The sequence below is a fragment of the Chelonoidis abingdonii genome, chromosome 2, assembly GCF_003597395.2.
Source record: "Chelonoidis abingdonii isolate Lonesome George chromosome 2, CheloAbing_2.0, whole genome shotgun sequence".
Taxonomy (NCBI): Eukaryota; Metazoa; Chordata; order Testudines; family Testudinidae; genus Chelonoidis; species Chelonoidis abingdonii.
In genome coordinates this window covers 309,583-324,314 of record NC_133770.1, presented here as the reverse complement: position 1 = coordinate 324,314, position 14,732 = coordinate 309,583, and the positions used below count along the sequence as shown (strand labels likewise).

Here is a 14,732-nt window from a genome sequence, read left to right as displayed (position 1 = left end):
AGTGTGAGCAACAAGGGTGATGTTGTGGTGGGAGTCTGCTATAGACTACCAGACCAGGGGGATGAGGTAGATGAGGCTTTCTTCCGGAAACTAGCAGAAGTTACTAGATTGCAGGCCCTGGTTCTCATGGGAGACTTCAATCACACTGATATCTGCTGGGAGAGCAATGCAGTGGTGCACAGACATCCAGGAAGTTTTTGGGAAGTGTAGGGGACAATTTCCTGGTGCAAGTGCTGGAGGAACCAACTGGGGCAGAGCTCTTCTTGACCTGATGCTCACAAACCAGGAAGAATTAATAGGGGAAGCAAAAGTGGACGAGAACCTGGGAAGCAGTGACCATGAGATGGTCGAGTTCAGGATCCTGACATAAGGAAGAAAGGAGAGCAGCAAAATATGGACCCTGGACTTCAGAAAAGCAGACTTTGACTCCCTCAGGGAACTGATGTGCAGGATCCCCTGGGAGAATAATATGAGGGGGAAAGGAGTCCAGGAGACCTGGCTCTATTTTAAAGAATCCTTATTGAGGCTGCAAGAACAAACCATCCCTATGTGTAGAAAGAATAGTAAATATGGCAGGCGACCAGCTTGGCTTAACACTGAAATCCTTGCTGATCTTAAACACAAAAAAAAGCTTACAAGAAGTGGAAGACTGGGCAAATGACCGGGGAGGAATCTAAAAATATTGCTCAGGCATGCAAGAGCGAAATCAGGAAAGCCAAATCTCACTTGGAGTTGCAGCTAGCAAGAGATGTTAAGAGTAATGCTTTTTTTGCCTCTGTCTTCACGAACAAAGTCAGCTCCCATACTGCTGCACTGGGCACCACAGCATGGGGAGGAGGTGATCAGCCCTCTGTGAAGAAAGAAGTGGTTCAGGACTATTTAGAAAAGCTGGATGAGCACAAATCCATGGGCCGGATGCACTGCATCCGAGGGTGCTAAAGGAGTTGGTGGATGTGACTGCAGAGCCATTGGCCATTATCCTTGAAAACTCATGGCAGTCGGGGGAGGTCCCAGACGACTGGAAAAAGGCTAATGTGGTGCCCATCTTTAAAAATGGGAAGGTGGAGGATCCAGGGAACTACAGGCCAATCAGCCTCACCTCATGGAAAAATCATGAAGTAAGTCCCCAAGGAATCAATTCTGAAGCACTTAGAGGAGAGGAAAGTGATCGGGAACAGTCAGCATGGATTCACCAAGGGCAAGTTATGCCTGACTAACCTAATTGCCTTCTGTGAGGAGATAACTGTTGCTCTGGGGATAGAGGAATAAGCAGTGGACATGGTTATTCCTTGACTTTAGCGAAAGCTTTTGATACCGTCTCCCACAGTATTCTTGTCAGCAGTCAAGAAGTATGGGCTGGATGAATGGACTATAAGGTGGATAGAAAGCTGGCTAGATCATCGGGCTCAACAGGTAGGTGATTCAATAGCTCCATGTCTAGTTGGCAGCCGGTATCAAGGCGTGAGTGCCCCAAGGTCCTGGGCGCGTTTTGGTTCAATAATCTTTCATTAATGATCTGGCAGGATGGCCGTGGACTGCACCCTCAGCAAGTCTGCAGATGACACTAAACTGGGAGGACTGGAATACACGGCGGAGGGTAGGGCGATAGTATACAGAGGGGGTGGGGGGGGGAGGGGAGGGGGGGAGTCAGCATCCTGACCTAGAGCCAAATCTAGACGGATCTTCGGGCCAAAGACAACCTGCACATGATCAATCTGCAACAAGGCACAAGATGCAGAGTCCCTGCAATCTAAGCGACCGGGAAGAATCCCATGCACTGCTACAGACTCAGGATCTTGATGGCTAAGGCAGTGCAGAAAAACCTAGGGTTACAATGGACAAGAAGCTGGTATGAGTCAACAGCAATTGCCCTGTTGCCAAGCAAAGGCTACAGCATTTGGACGATATAAATACGGGGCAGTTGCCAGCAGATCAAGGGGACATGATCATTCCCCTTATTCAACATTGGTGAGGGCCTCATCTGAGAACTTGCCCAGTTTGGCCCCACGCTACAAGAAGGATGTGAAAAATTGGAAAGAGATCCAGCAGAGAAACAAAAATGATTAAGGGGCTAGAGCATATGAACTGATGAGGAGAAGCTGAGGAACCGGGATTTGGTTAATCCGCGAAGAGAAAATGAAGGGGGATTTGATAGCTGCTTTCAACTACCTGAAAGGGGGTTCCAAAGAGGATGGATCTAGACTGTTCTCAGTGGTAGCAGGTGACAGAACAAGAAGCAATGGTCTCAAGTTGCAGTGGGGGAGGTTTAGGTGGGATCTTAGGAAAAAAATTTTCACTAGGAGGGTGGTGAAGCACTGGAATGGGTTACCTAGGGAGGTGGTGGAATCTCCTTCCTTAAGGCTTTTTAAGGCCCGGCTTGATAAAGCCCTGGCTGGGATGATTTAGTTGGGAATTGGTCCTGCTTTGATCAGGGGGTTGGACTAGATGACCTCCTGAGGTCCCTTCCAATCCTGATATTCTATGAACTTTTCTCTTTTTGGGGGAAAGTGAACAAGAAGTGTTGTTAAAATTAAAGCCTTATTAATACTTTACATTTAAAATGCTATAACTGTTTTCCTTCCTTTCTGTATCTTTAATAGAAAGGTTAAAAAAAATTAACAACAACGATTGCCATGGTACTAAGTAGGCTGAAGTCAATATATACAAACCCCCCAACCTTGTTTGAAACGTTTTAATGTTGCTAACATGACCTAGTCAGTGTTCATCTTTGACTCTTTGGACCCATGTATTCCACCTACAATAATACAACAGAGGCTCTGTACAAGGAAGCATTTTGGGCACTGTCCATTCCCGCAGGTGACACCAGGGCTGTGGGGGTGGGGAAAAGAAGAGGAGACAGCCATACAGGAAGCATACCTCTCCTGTGAGCAGTTTCAGCAGCGTTGACTTCCCAGCACCATTGGGTCCCACAAGTGCCACACGTGTGTCCAGGTCAATCCCGAACTCCAAGTTATTATAGATCCAGGGCTGCAATCCACAGGGGAGATCGTGAGAGGGGCACCCCCCAAAGCACCTGGGAAGCTGATGAGCAGGCCCAGCTGAGGCACTTCTGATAAGCCACAGCTGCAAGAGCTGAGCCCCTCTCCATGCTGTGGCCTGATGGGAAAGCTGGGTCAGTGGCCCCAGGATCCAAACAAGGAGAGAGGGGAACCTTCATGCAACCCAGGAAGGCACTGCACCGAGTGAGCTTGGGGACAGAGAACACTCACCCCATCCTTCATGTACTTGAAGCTGACATTCTGCACCATGATGACAGGAGGGGGGATTTTCCCGCATGGTGGGAAATAGAACGACAGAGTCTGGGAACAAAACACATCCCCATGTTAAGTTCCTGCCCCATCCAGGGTACCAGGGGAGCCCTGAAGTTCCAATATGACTTGGCTTCCAAGTATGGAGGAGCAACTGCCTGCATCCCTGGAGCCCAGAGAGCACCATGATGCCAGGGAGAGGTTGATGCCTTTAGAAGTTGCTCCCAGAGGCCACCAGGTCAAGCAGGTCTGTAACTCACTAGCAGGAGGCTTGCAGCGACATTCTGCCCATTGCCGGCATCTGCCTACCCATTCTGCTTCGTTTGAAGGGTAAGTGTGTTTATGTCTCCACCCCACTTTAATCCTTCAGCTGAAGGGAGAGGCTGTTCCCCTGCGCCATTCAGCATTCCTTGCTTTGCTTTAGATCTCTTGGGAGGGTTAGACAAGCCTTCACGCCCATGCTGGGACAAGAAGCCTCTGTATAGTAGACCCAAATGCATTCTCCTTTGGCCAGTCTTCTGTTAGAGCTGGAGCCCCATTTACTGCCCCCAGCACCCCCGTGCTTCCAGTTCTGATGATTATTCCCAGCTGCAGCTCATTTTACTTCTCCAGCCATATTTTTAGTCCTTATCTCTCACAGACAGCCCCACTTCTCCATCCTACCTTATCATTCACCACCTTCTCCGTTAGCCCGGAAGCCATCATTTTCTGAAGGGTCTTCTCTTTGCTTTGGGCCTGCCTGGCCAGCTTGGCACTGCCATGACCGAATCGTGCAATGTAATTCTGTAATAACACAAGGGACTACCTTGCAGGAGCTGTTACAGTGGGGTGCATGTGGGGGAAGACAGAGAACTACAGTCCAGTTAAATAGATACCTTCATGTGGGCAATCTGATCCTGTTCCCAATGGAAACGCTTCATCTGATTTTCTTCCAGCTCCAGACGGGTCTTCACATACTGATCATAATTTCCCTGGAGGGAGAGACCATAGCCCATGACACAGCTCCCAAAGGCCAGGCCCTCCCTGCACATAGCTGAAGCAAGCTGCCCAGGTCTCTTGCAAGCAGGTGCTCTCTAGACTGCACATTCCTGCCCTGCAGCCAGGGTTAGGTGTGGGACGGAGTCGGTGGCCTAAACAGGGGTCTCCTCCCCCATCCCAGGAGCCTGTCACACCCTGGCCCCATTCACTCACCGTGTAATACTTCAGTTTGCGGTTGTGCATGTGGATGATGTTTGTGCAGATTCCATTCAGGAAGTCCTGGGAGTGGGAGATCAGCACAAGGATCCGTTTGAACCTGCAGCACCACACAGAGCTATTAAAGGTCTGACTGAAATGAGATTCCTAGGCTGGCAGCCCTGCCAGGGACCAGGAGGGTTCATGTGCACTAAGAACCACTCTGGATTCCCTTCCACTACAGAGAACCAAGTGCTGCAAGCGCTTTAGGGAAAGCTACTTGGCCCAGTCCCAGGAAAGAGGATGATCGCTCACCACAGTCGGGCCTTTTTCCTGTCTATTCTGCCAAACACACTTTTTGGAGGACCTAGTCTACTCCATGGGAAATACTAATTCAATAATGCCTCCCAGCGAGAGTCCTTTCGGGCATGGACACTCCTAAAGTCCATTCAGCACCCTGCACAATGGGACCTCAGTGCCACCATAATGCAAAGAGACACATCCACAGGTGGCACCTACAGAACAGCTCCAGGGAGCAAGCTATGCTGGGATGCCCCAGCAGGATGCACAGGCACCAGAGCACAGCAATAGCTGCATCTAGCCACACTTACGTTTTCAGCTCCTCTTCCAGCCACACACAGGCATCCAGGTCCAGGTGGTTTGTGGGCTCGTCCAGCAGCAACATGAATGGCCGAATGAAGAGAGCTCTGCAGAGGCCAGGAGAGAGGTAGTGAATAGAACATAAGAATGGCCACACTGGGTCAGATCAAAGATCCATCCAGCCCAGTATCCTGTCTACCGACAGTGACCAATGCCAGAGGTCCCAAAGGGAGTGAACCTAACAGGTAATGATCAAGTGATCTCTCTCCTGCCATCCATCTCCACCCTCTGACAAACAGAGGCTAGGAACACCATTCCTTACCCATCCTGGCTAATAGCCATTAATGGACTTAACCTCCATGAATTTATCCAGTTCTCTTTTAAACCCTGTTATAGTCCTAGCCTTCACAACCTCCTCAGGTAAGGAGTTCCACAGATTGACTGTGCGCTGTGTGAAGAACTTCCTTTTATTTGTTTTAAACCTGCTGCCCATTAATTTTATTTGGTGGCCCGTAGTTCTTATATTATGGGAATAAGTAAATAACTTATCCTTATTCAATTTCTCCACACCACTCATGATTTTATAGACCTCTGTCATGTCCCCTCTTAGTCTCCTCTTTTCCAAGATGCAAAGTCCTAGCCTCTTTAATCTCTCCTCATATGGGACATGTTCTAAACCCCTAATCACTACAGTTGCCCTTCTCTGAACCTTTTCTAATACCAGTATATCTTTTTCGAGATGAGGAGACCACATCTGTATGCAGTATTCAAGAAGTAGGCGTACCATGAATTTATATAAGGGCAATAAGATATTCTCCGTCTTATTCTCTATTCCTTTTTCAATGACTCCTAACATCCTGTTTGCTTTTTTGACTGCCGCTGCACACTGCGTGGACGTCTTCAGAGAACTATCCACGATGACTCCAAGATCTCTTTCCTGATTAGTTGTAGCTAAATTAACCCTCATCACACTGCATGTATAGTTGGGGTTATTTTTTCCAACATGCATTACTTTACATTTATCCACACTAAATTTCATTTGCCATTTTGTTGCCCAATTTTGTTGCCCAGAAAGATTGGGAGAGCATGGATTGATGTCTGGTCCCTCTTAGTCCCAAGAGCGAACAACCCCCAAAACAAAAAGCACAAACAAAAGCCTTCCTCCCACTAAGATTTGAAAGTATCTTGTCCCCTTATTGGTCCTTTGGTTCAGGTGTCAGCCAGGTTACCTGAGCTTCTTAACCCTTTACAGGTAAAAGGATTTTGGTGTCTCCGGCGAGGATGGATTTTATAGTATTGTACACAGGAGGACTGTTACCCTTCCCTTTATAATTATGACAACTCCTTTTTGGCTTTTCTTATTATGTTTTTACACTTAGTTTGGCAGTGTTTATGCTCCTTTTATATTTACCTCACTAGGACTTGACTTCCACTTTTTAAAAAGATGCATTTTTATCTCTCACTGCTTCTTTTACATGGTTGTTAAGCCACGGTGGTTCTTTTTTAGTTCTTTTACTGTGTTTTTTAATTTGGGGTATATATTTAAGTTTGTCCTCTATTATGGTGTCTTTGAAAAGTGTCCATGCGGCTTGCAGGGATTTCACTTTAGTCACTGTACCTTTTAATTTCTGTTTAACTAACCTCCTCATTTTTGCATAGTTCCCCTTTCTGAAGTTAAATGCCACAGCGTTGGGCTGTTGAGGTGTTCTTCCCACCCCAGGAATGTTAAAAGTTCTTGTACTATGGTAACTATTTCTGAGCGGTCCTGTTATAGTTACCTCTTGGACCAGACTCTGCGCTCCACTCAGGACTAAACTGAGAGTTGCCTCTCCCCTTATGGGTTCCTGTACCAGCTGCTCCAAGAAGCAGTCATTTAAAGTATTGAGAAATTTTGTCTCTCTGCATTTCATCCTGAGGTGACATGTACCCACTCAATATGGGGATAATTGAAACATGGAGCATCATAAAACTATAGGGTTAGAAAGGACTGCAAAAGGTCATCTACTCTAACCTCTACCAAGATGCACCATTTGTAGTGTCTAAGCCATGCAAGACAGAGGCTACTCAGCCTCTTTTTGAAAACTTCCATTGAAGGAGATTCCATGACTTCCCTAAATTTGTTCCATTATTCTACTGTTCTTACAGTTAAGAATTTTTTTTCCTGAGATTTAATTTAAATCTGCTATCATGTAGTTTGAACCCACTTCCTCTTGTCCTGCCCTCTGTGCCAAGAGACAACAATTTTTCTGCATCTTTTTAATAGCGGTCTTCAAATACTTTCCCCAAGCCCATCTTGGAGGGTGGATGTCCAGAAAGCAACTCCCACCACCTCCCTAGAGATCTGTTCCAAGCTGCTACAGTGGAGGCACAGAGAAGAGGGAACACTTAGTGTAGCACTCACCTGGCGAGAGCCACCCTCATTCGCCAGCCACCACTAAAATCTTTCAGCTTCTTCCTCTGCATGGCTGGAGTGAACCCCAAACCGTACAGGATCCGTGAGGCCCGCACCTCTGCCTTATCGGCATCTAGCTCTTCCAGACGTTCATACAGCTCCATCAGCTTCTCACACTCTGCTGCAAGAGAAGACTTTTCCAGTCAGCACCCGCACCAGCACCCCACCAGTCTGAGTCCCCACCAGTGTCCCACTCTCCACATATGTCCCTCATCACCGCTGTCTGCAGCTGCTATGGGTTACCTCTCTGCCCCCTGGTTCACAAACCCCCTCCCAAGGCAGGGACCCCACAGAAAGCTCCAGGGAAGCAAGCTCTACTCTGGTTTGAATGGCAGGAGCTGTTGTGTTGCTGGAGAAGGAGTAGTGCTCCCCAGAAGTCTCCAGCTATTGTTTGGCAGCAGAGTCAGGCTTCATGCCCTGTGAAAGCTTTGGTAAAGAGCCTGAGTAAGAGCTCCCTTCCCCCAGGGGGATTCCCTGCCTAAAGGAATCACCGCCTCGAGCATTACCATCCTCGTGAGCCAGTCGCTCAGCTTCCCGCTCTAGCATGGCCCTCTCTGTATCCACCTCCATCACACACTGTAGTGGCGTCTTCTCACTAGGAGGCATCTCCCGGGTCAGGTGATAGATGTCAATGTGCTCTGGGATTGGCACTTCCCTCTTCCCGATAGCAGACAGGAGCATAGACTTTCCTATGTGCAGGCAGGCAGGCAGGCAGACAAACACCCTTCTGTTATCGTCTCGCATTGGAGGTGAGTGCAGTTATTACGATGTGAATTACCATGGCACCTAGGAGCCTTACTCAAATCAGGAACCTACTGTGGTAGGTACCGTACAAACAGAACAAAAAGACAGTTCCTGCCCCGAGGGGCTCACAGTCTAAATGTAAGGCAAGAAACAACAGATAGGTATGGACAGGGGAGCACGAAGAAACAATAAGACAATATTGATCAGCATGATAGGCAGTGGTGTCTGCACACTAGCAGACTTACTGTCAAGTTTTATGTAGGATCATCGGAAAGGAGAGTTTTAAGGATAGTCTGGAAAGTAGATAAGGAGGCACCTCTGCAGATATTTATGGGAAGCATCTCCCAAACATGTGGGGCAGCCTGGGAGAAAGCACAAAGGTGTTAGAAAATGTAACAAGTGGACATTGGAGGCTGGCATTGAATGATCAGAGGCAAGTATCAAACAGAGAAATAATAGTGGGGAAGGATAGCTCAGTGGTTTGAGCATTGGTCTGCTAAACCCACAGTTGTGAGTTAAATTCTTGAGGGAGCCATTTAGGGATCTAGGGCAAAAAAATCAGTACTTGGTCCTGCTAGTGAAGGCAGGGGACTGGACATGATGACCTTTCAAGGTCCCTTCCAGTTCTAGGAGATAGGTATATCTTCACATATTTGATAGCTAGACCTGGGACTAACCATGATGTGGCTTGAAAGTGAATACAAGCAGTTTGTTTGAGATGACAGAGAAGGGGGAGCCCGTGGAGGAATTCAAGGAGAAGGCTGACATAGTCAAAGTGACAGGCTAGGAAAGTCAGCAGTATCCTGAATGGGTATTAGTAGGGCAACACTACATTTGTCAGGAACAGAGAGATGGATGTTGCAGTCATCAAGAAGCGAGATGCTGAGAGCTTGGAAGATAATTTTAGCTGTGAGGATGCATAGGAAAGACCGTATCTTAGATATTATGGAGAAAGAATCAGACAGATTTAGATACATCCTGGACATGAAGACCTAGAGAGAGGTCCGATTCCAATGTGACTCCCAGGTTATGAGCATTAGTGACAGGCAGGGGGTGGTGTTGTCTATAGTGATCAGAAAAGATAGCAGGGAGGGTGATCGGGAGCTCTGTTTTACCCATGTTAAGCTCGAGCTGATGGTTAGACATCCACACAGACATGTCTAAGAGACAGACTGAGGTTTTAAGCTTGGTCAGAAAGAGACAGGTCTGGAGTAGAGAGGTGAATCATCCATAGAGATAGTAGCTGAATTTGTATTTGCATAGGAGATTACCCAGAAATAAGGTGGAGAGAGAAGAGGAGAAATCAAGGACAGAGCCCTGTGGAAACCACAGGGAACCGTTGGAAGACAGAGGAGCAGGCTCCTCCATTAGAGAGGTAAGCGTAGAACCAGGAGAGGACAGAGTCAAAGAAGCCAAGAGCGGGCAGGATTTCAAGAAGGGAATCATGGTCACCATGACCTCCCTGCACTGTGACACCAATGCTGCTAAATACACAACAGAAAACTGCAACGCAAATCCATCTAGCTTCCTTCCCCGTTTTACTCCCCCATGGATCTCCCTGGGGTAAGGGCAGGTGCCCAGGTGTACTTGCTGCACTGCCCCGGCTGAGTCTCGCTGTTTTTTCCTGCTCCTCTCTCCGGCATCACTGAGGTTTTGCATCCTGCAGCTCACCACCAGTTCACTGACACCCCCCAGAGCATCGTTTCCCCAAAACAGCACTGAGAAACTCTCGCCCCACATGCACACAGCACTCCCCAATCTCACCTATCCCATTGAGCCCGATAAGCCCATAGCGACGCCCTGAATTCAGCTCGAGTTTTGTGTCGCTCAGCAGCTCCTGTCCATGGAAGGTCAGCGAGAGGTTAATGATGTGCACGTCAGTGCTGTTCGGATGGGAGGCCAGCACCCCAGTGACAGCGCGAGCAGCTGCTTTCTTCAGCTCAAAGTCCTCCAGCTCTTTCGTCAAAGCATCTAACTCTGCATGCGGACAGGCCAAAACACAAGGACTAACCCATGGCCCCCATAGCAGCCCTCACTCCACCCCCAGCACCCAAAATGATGTGGGGGTCTTCCCCAGCCCCAGCACTATTCCCCAGGACCAGAGGCAGCTCACTTGCTCAGCTAAGCAGGCAGAGTCACCATGTTTAGTGCAGTTTCATTTGCTGATTCACTTCACCCAATGGGACTGAAGTATGCAAATCAATTGGTGAGTAATGACTGGCTGAATTACCTGATGTCAAGGTGTTCCTCTGCCTACAGCACCATAGGGGGCATTGTGTGGAAATCAGGCTTTTCAGATGTGTAGGTTTTCCAACTGTCAGCAAAATCAATAGGGTTCTTCCCACTGATGCCCAGAACATTCCCTGAAGTTTTGGAATTGATCGCATGGGGTCTTCAAAAAGGCACCACATTACAGACAGGCAGAAACGCCACTGAGCATTAGTCTCACCTTTGCTTGCTCAACTAGACAGATAAAAGGTGGAAGGGGGAAGAGACAGGAGAGGGAGTGACTTGCCCAAGACCACAGAGCAGGTCAGTGGCAGAGCCAGTAAAAGAACCCAAGTCTCTCAGGTCCCAGTTTAGTGCCCTGACCACTGGATGATGGCACCTCTAACAGATTTATCCCCCCAGAATATTTTTGCATGCTGCACAGATGTGGGATGGTCCCCGGCAACTATACAGAAAAGAAGTACTTTACAGTACAGCCTACTCCATGGGATTCCGGTACCACGACTGCCTGGCATACAGAAATGTAACTAGGCATTTTAATGCCTCAGTCGAGCAAGCACATTTTCACCCCCTCATGTTTATTGCTGTCATTTTTCCACCACCCCCCAGCTTTGCACCCTGCCGTGGTTACAGCCCTGCTGGCATACCATCTCAAGAAGAACCCTGTTTCCTTCTGTTCCACATCTGTTGTAAAGCCAACACACTACTGCAAAGATAGGAATCTTCCCTGTTTCCTCTACACGGAAATACCAGGCCAATGGTCCCCTATGGGAAAGATCTCTCTCATCAAGCTATCCAAACTCTGCTAGTCTTGGTGTGCCAGATACATCTCATGAAGAGACAGTCAAAACACAGCTCAGGACTATATGCTAATAGACTGAAAATAAGAAACCCCAAACCCCAGAGCACTTCCAGTAGCAGCAGAGAACCAGTGCAGATCAAAGCAACTGTATGCCATGGAAGTCTGCAATACATCTGCTTCTGTGGCATGCTGCCACAACAGCACCAGCTGTTGCTACTCTGTAAGGTCTTAGGGCTTGTCTACACTTACCGGAAGATCCACGCTGTGGCGATCGATGCATCAGTGGTCAATTTAGCAGGTCTAGTGAAGACCTGCTAAATCGACCACTAATCGTTCTCCCGTGGACTCCTGTACTCCACCTGATCGAGAAGACTCGATTTCACGTAGTGTGGACCCCGCAGTAAGTAGATCTAAGCTATGTTGATTTGAGTTACACTATTCACAAAACCCAAGCTCAGTCGCTTAGATCGACTTTTCCCTTTAGTGTAGGCAAGGTCCTAGTCTACACCCAAGTAGGAAGAGTTGCTGTAGTCCTGCCTGTAGGTGACGAACCCATGAACTGCATCCAGATGACTGTCCAAGGGAAATGGAGGGAGCCTTCTTACCAGTTAGATATAGATGGCGGTTTTGGACAGTGTATTATCAGGGTACAGCATGAGCTAAGGATCCGAGATATTTTCACTGATAGGGATCTAATACTCTGGGGTTAGTTTCTAGCATAATCCAGTTCAGCACCTTTGCTATCTATCATTTTTTGTTGTCTTATATGCTCCTGAGACAGAAGCACATGTACAAGCAACCAAGCTAACTCCATAAGATACAATGTTGTAGAAATTCTGCCAAATATCCTGTGCCGCTCAAATGCCAGTATCTGACCTCCACAGAAGTGGAGGGTTCCTTGAACCAGTCAGCTGGACAAAACCCAAGCTGCAAGAGAGCAGGACACAGTGCTTAATTTATAATAAAAAAGATGCTGGGGCTCAAGCAGTTTTTTTACATCCATAACTGATGCAGCAAGCCCAGAGGTGCCGGGGCTCTGAAGTGCCAAGCCCTGCAGTTAAACACTGTCGGCACAGACAGTGCTGAGCTGGGAGGCACCTGACAAGCTCAGCTACCCAGTGAAAGGAAACAGTCCAACATAAAATGCTCCTTTCTCACCTGACCCTTCTGTCCCATTGGCCTCCTCATTCTTCATCTCTTGTTGCTCAGTCTCAGCATCCCCATTCTCTTCTGGGGTTTTCTTCGGCCGTTGGCGAGCTTTGGCTGCCTCTTTCTTCTTGGCCGCCTTCTTCTTGGCCAGGTCAGAGGGCATGGTTACAGGTCACAGCCCTAGTACAGTTGCAAAGGAGATGGAAGAACCCCATTAGACAGAAGCAAAGGCCTGGCACAGACCCTTTCCCGGGCTCCCATTACAATTTACACCCCCTTAACTCTGGCCTAGTCGCAGATTCCTGGATTACGGGTTCTCCCACCTCTGAACTCAACCTCAGAGCGAGTCCATCACCCCCACTACTCCGAGGTCACCCGCAGCCCCCCGAGAAGGGCCGCTCGGCTCCTCAGCTGCGGCCAGGCCGGCACGTGGCCGGCAGACCGCGGGCTGCGGGGGTGCAGCGGGCGCTGGGAGGGGCCAGAGCGCGGCTGCTGGCGAGGCGGAGCGGCGCCGCGGTGAAGGGCGCCCTGTTGTCTCCGATCTCGCGGAGCAGCTGCCGGGAGGCGCAGGGCCGCCGCTGACCCCCAGCTCCAACAGGCGGGGGCCGGGCCTCAGCTCGCCCGGAGGCACCGGCGAAGCAGCGGCCGGATGCTCGTAAGGCCCAAACAACTTCCCCCGGCCGCGCGCGCCTCACCGGCCGGCCGGCTCCTCCGCGCTTTTCTGTCTGTCGCAACAAAACTGCTGCCACCGCGTGCGCACGCTCCGCCCCCTCCGGCCCTACCGCCAATCGCCACGTGAAACGTCACGTCTCGCCGGGCTTCATGACACTCTGGGAAATAGAGTCAGAAGAGACTGGCCTAGACGGGCCTCCGACTCCCAACATGCACCGCGCCGAGCCCCAGGGCCCTTGGGAAATGTAGTACCTGGTTTCGCGGCTTCTCACCAATAAACAGCCCAGCAGCGCCACACCCGGCCCCTCTGGGCTTCGCAGCTCAGAGCCCCGGCCCCTCCGGGTCTGGCAGGTTGTGGCCCCGGCATGTCTAGGCCTGGCAGGTCAGAGCCCCGGCACCTCGGGCTGCGCAGTTCATGGCCCATCCTCTCTGGATCTGGCAGTTTATGGCCCCATCCCCTCCGGGCCTGGCTGTTCAGAGCCCGGCACCTCTGGGCCTGGCGGTTCAGAGCCCCTGCACCTCTGGGCGTGGCAGTTCAGAGCCCTGGTACATCTAGGCCTGGCGGTTCAGAGCCCCGGCACCTCTGGGCCTGGCGGTTCAGAGCCCTGGTACATCTAGGCCTGGCGGTTCAGAGCCCCGGCACCTCTGGGCCTGGCGGTTCAGAGCCCTGGTACATCTAGGCCTGGTGGTTCAGAGCCCCGGCACCTCCGGGCTTGGCGGTTCAGAGCCCCTGCACCTCCGGGCCTGGTGGTTCAGAGCCCGGCACCTCTGGGCCTGGCGGTTCACACCCTGGCACCTCCGGGTCTGGCAGTTCAGAGCCCTGGTACATCTAGGCCTGGCGGTTCAGAGCCCCGGCACCTCTGGGCCTGGCGGTTCAGAGCCCTGGTACATCTAGGCCTGGTGGTTCAGAGCCCTGGCACCTCTGGGCTTGGCGGTTCATGACCCCCGGCACCTCTGGGCCTGGCAGTTCAGAGCCCAGCACCTCTGGGCTTCGCAGCTCAGAGCCCAACACCTCCGGGCCTGGCAGTTCAGAGCCCGGCACCTCCGGGCTTCGCAGCTCAGAGCCCCGGCACTTCTGAGCCAGGCAATTCAGAGCCCCGGCACCTCCAGGCCTGGCAGTTCATGGCCCCAGCACTTCTGGGCCTGGCAGTTCAGAGTGCCAGCACCTCCTGGCTTCGCAGCTCATAGCCCTGTCACCTCCAGGCCTGGCAGTTCAGAGTCCGGCACCTCCAGGACTGGCAGTTCATGGCCCCGGCACCTCGAGGCCTGGGAGTTCAGAGCCCGGCACCTCCGGGCCGGGCAGTTCAGAGCCCGGCACTCCCAGGGCTGGCAGTTCAGAGCCCTGGCACCTCCAGGCTTGCCATGTCAGTTATGAAAGTAAAAAAATTCTTGAGCTCTAGCACTTCTTTCATTAGTAATTAAGGACTGATTCCTCCCCCTGGAAATGTGTCTCATGCACATAAAACTGATCGTTCCTGAATGCTGGTTGGTGTCAGAGCAATGCCTTGGGAGAGGGGAAAGACGAACCCAAAATGCGGTCACACAGCGTGTGGGGTAACACATGCCCAGGATGGGGTCATATGGGGTAGCAGATTGATACCTCTTGGATCAGGTAGAAGCCTGTGTTTGCTTTTGTCATTGC

General features: G+C 50.4%; 1 protein-coding gene across 5 annotated transcripts in view; it reads right to left on the bottom strand.

Moving 5' to 3' along the window:
- The window catches only part of ABCF2 (ATP binding cassette subfamily F member 2), a 43,063-nt gene extending 29,870 nt beyond the window's left edge, over positions 1-13,193 (bottom strand). For all 5 annotated transcript variants that reach the window (XR_004373374.2, XR_012655143.1, XR_012655144.1 and 2 more), the window contains exons 1-11: positions 13,114-13,193; positions 12,428-12,598; positions 10,003-10,215; positions 8,001-8,183; positions 7,444-7,615; positions 5,054-5,149; positions 4,461-4,563; positions 4,145-4,240; positions 3,933-4,052; positions 3,231-3,320; positions 2,878-2,988 (exon numbers count right to left, since the gene is read on the bottom strand). Coding sequence is in view for 2 of the 5 variants with exons in the window: in XM_032777711.2 (XP_032633602.1) it covers positions 2,878-2,988; positions 3,231-3,320; positions 3,933-4,052; positions 4,145-4,240; positions 4,461-4,563; positions 5,054-5,149; positions 7,444-7,615; positions 8,001-8,183; positions 10,003-10,215; positions 12,428-12,581 (1,338 nt within the window). In the remaining 3 variants the exon portion in view is untranslated. The remainder of the gene's footprint in view (positions 1-2,877; positions 2,989-3,230; positions 3,321-3,932; positions 4,053-4,144; positions 4,241-4,460; positions 4,564-5,053; positions 5,150-7,443; positions 7,616-8,000; positions 8,184-10,002; positions 10,216-12,427; positions 12,599-13,113) is intronic.
- Positions 13,194-14,732: the final 1,539 nt, after the last annotated feature.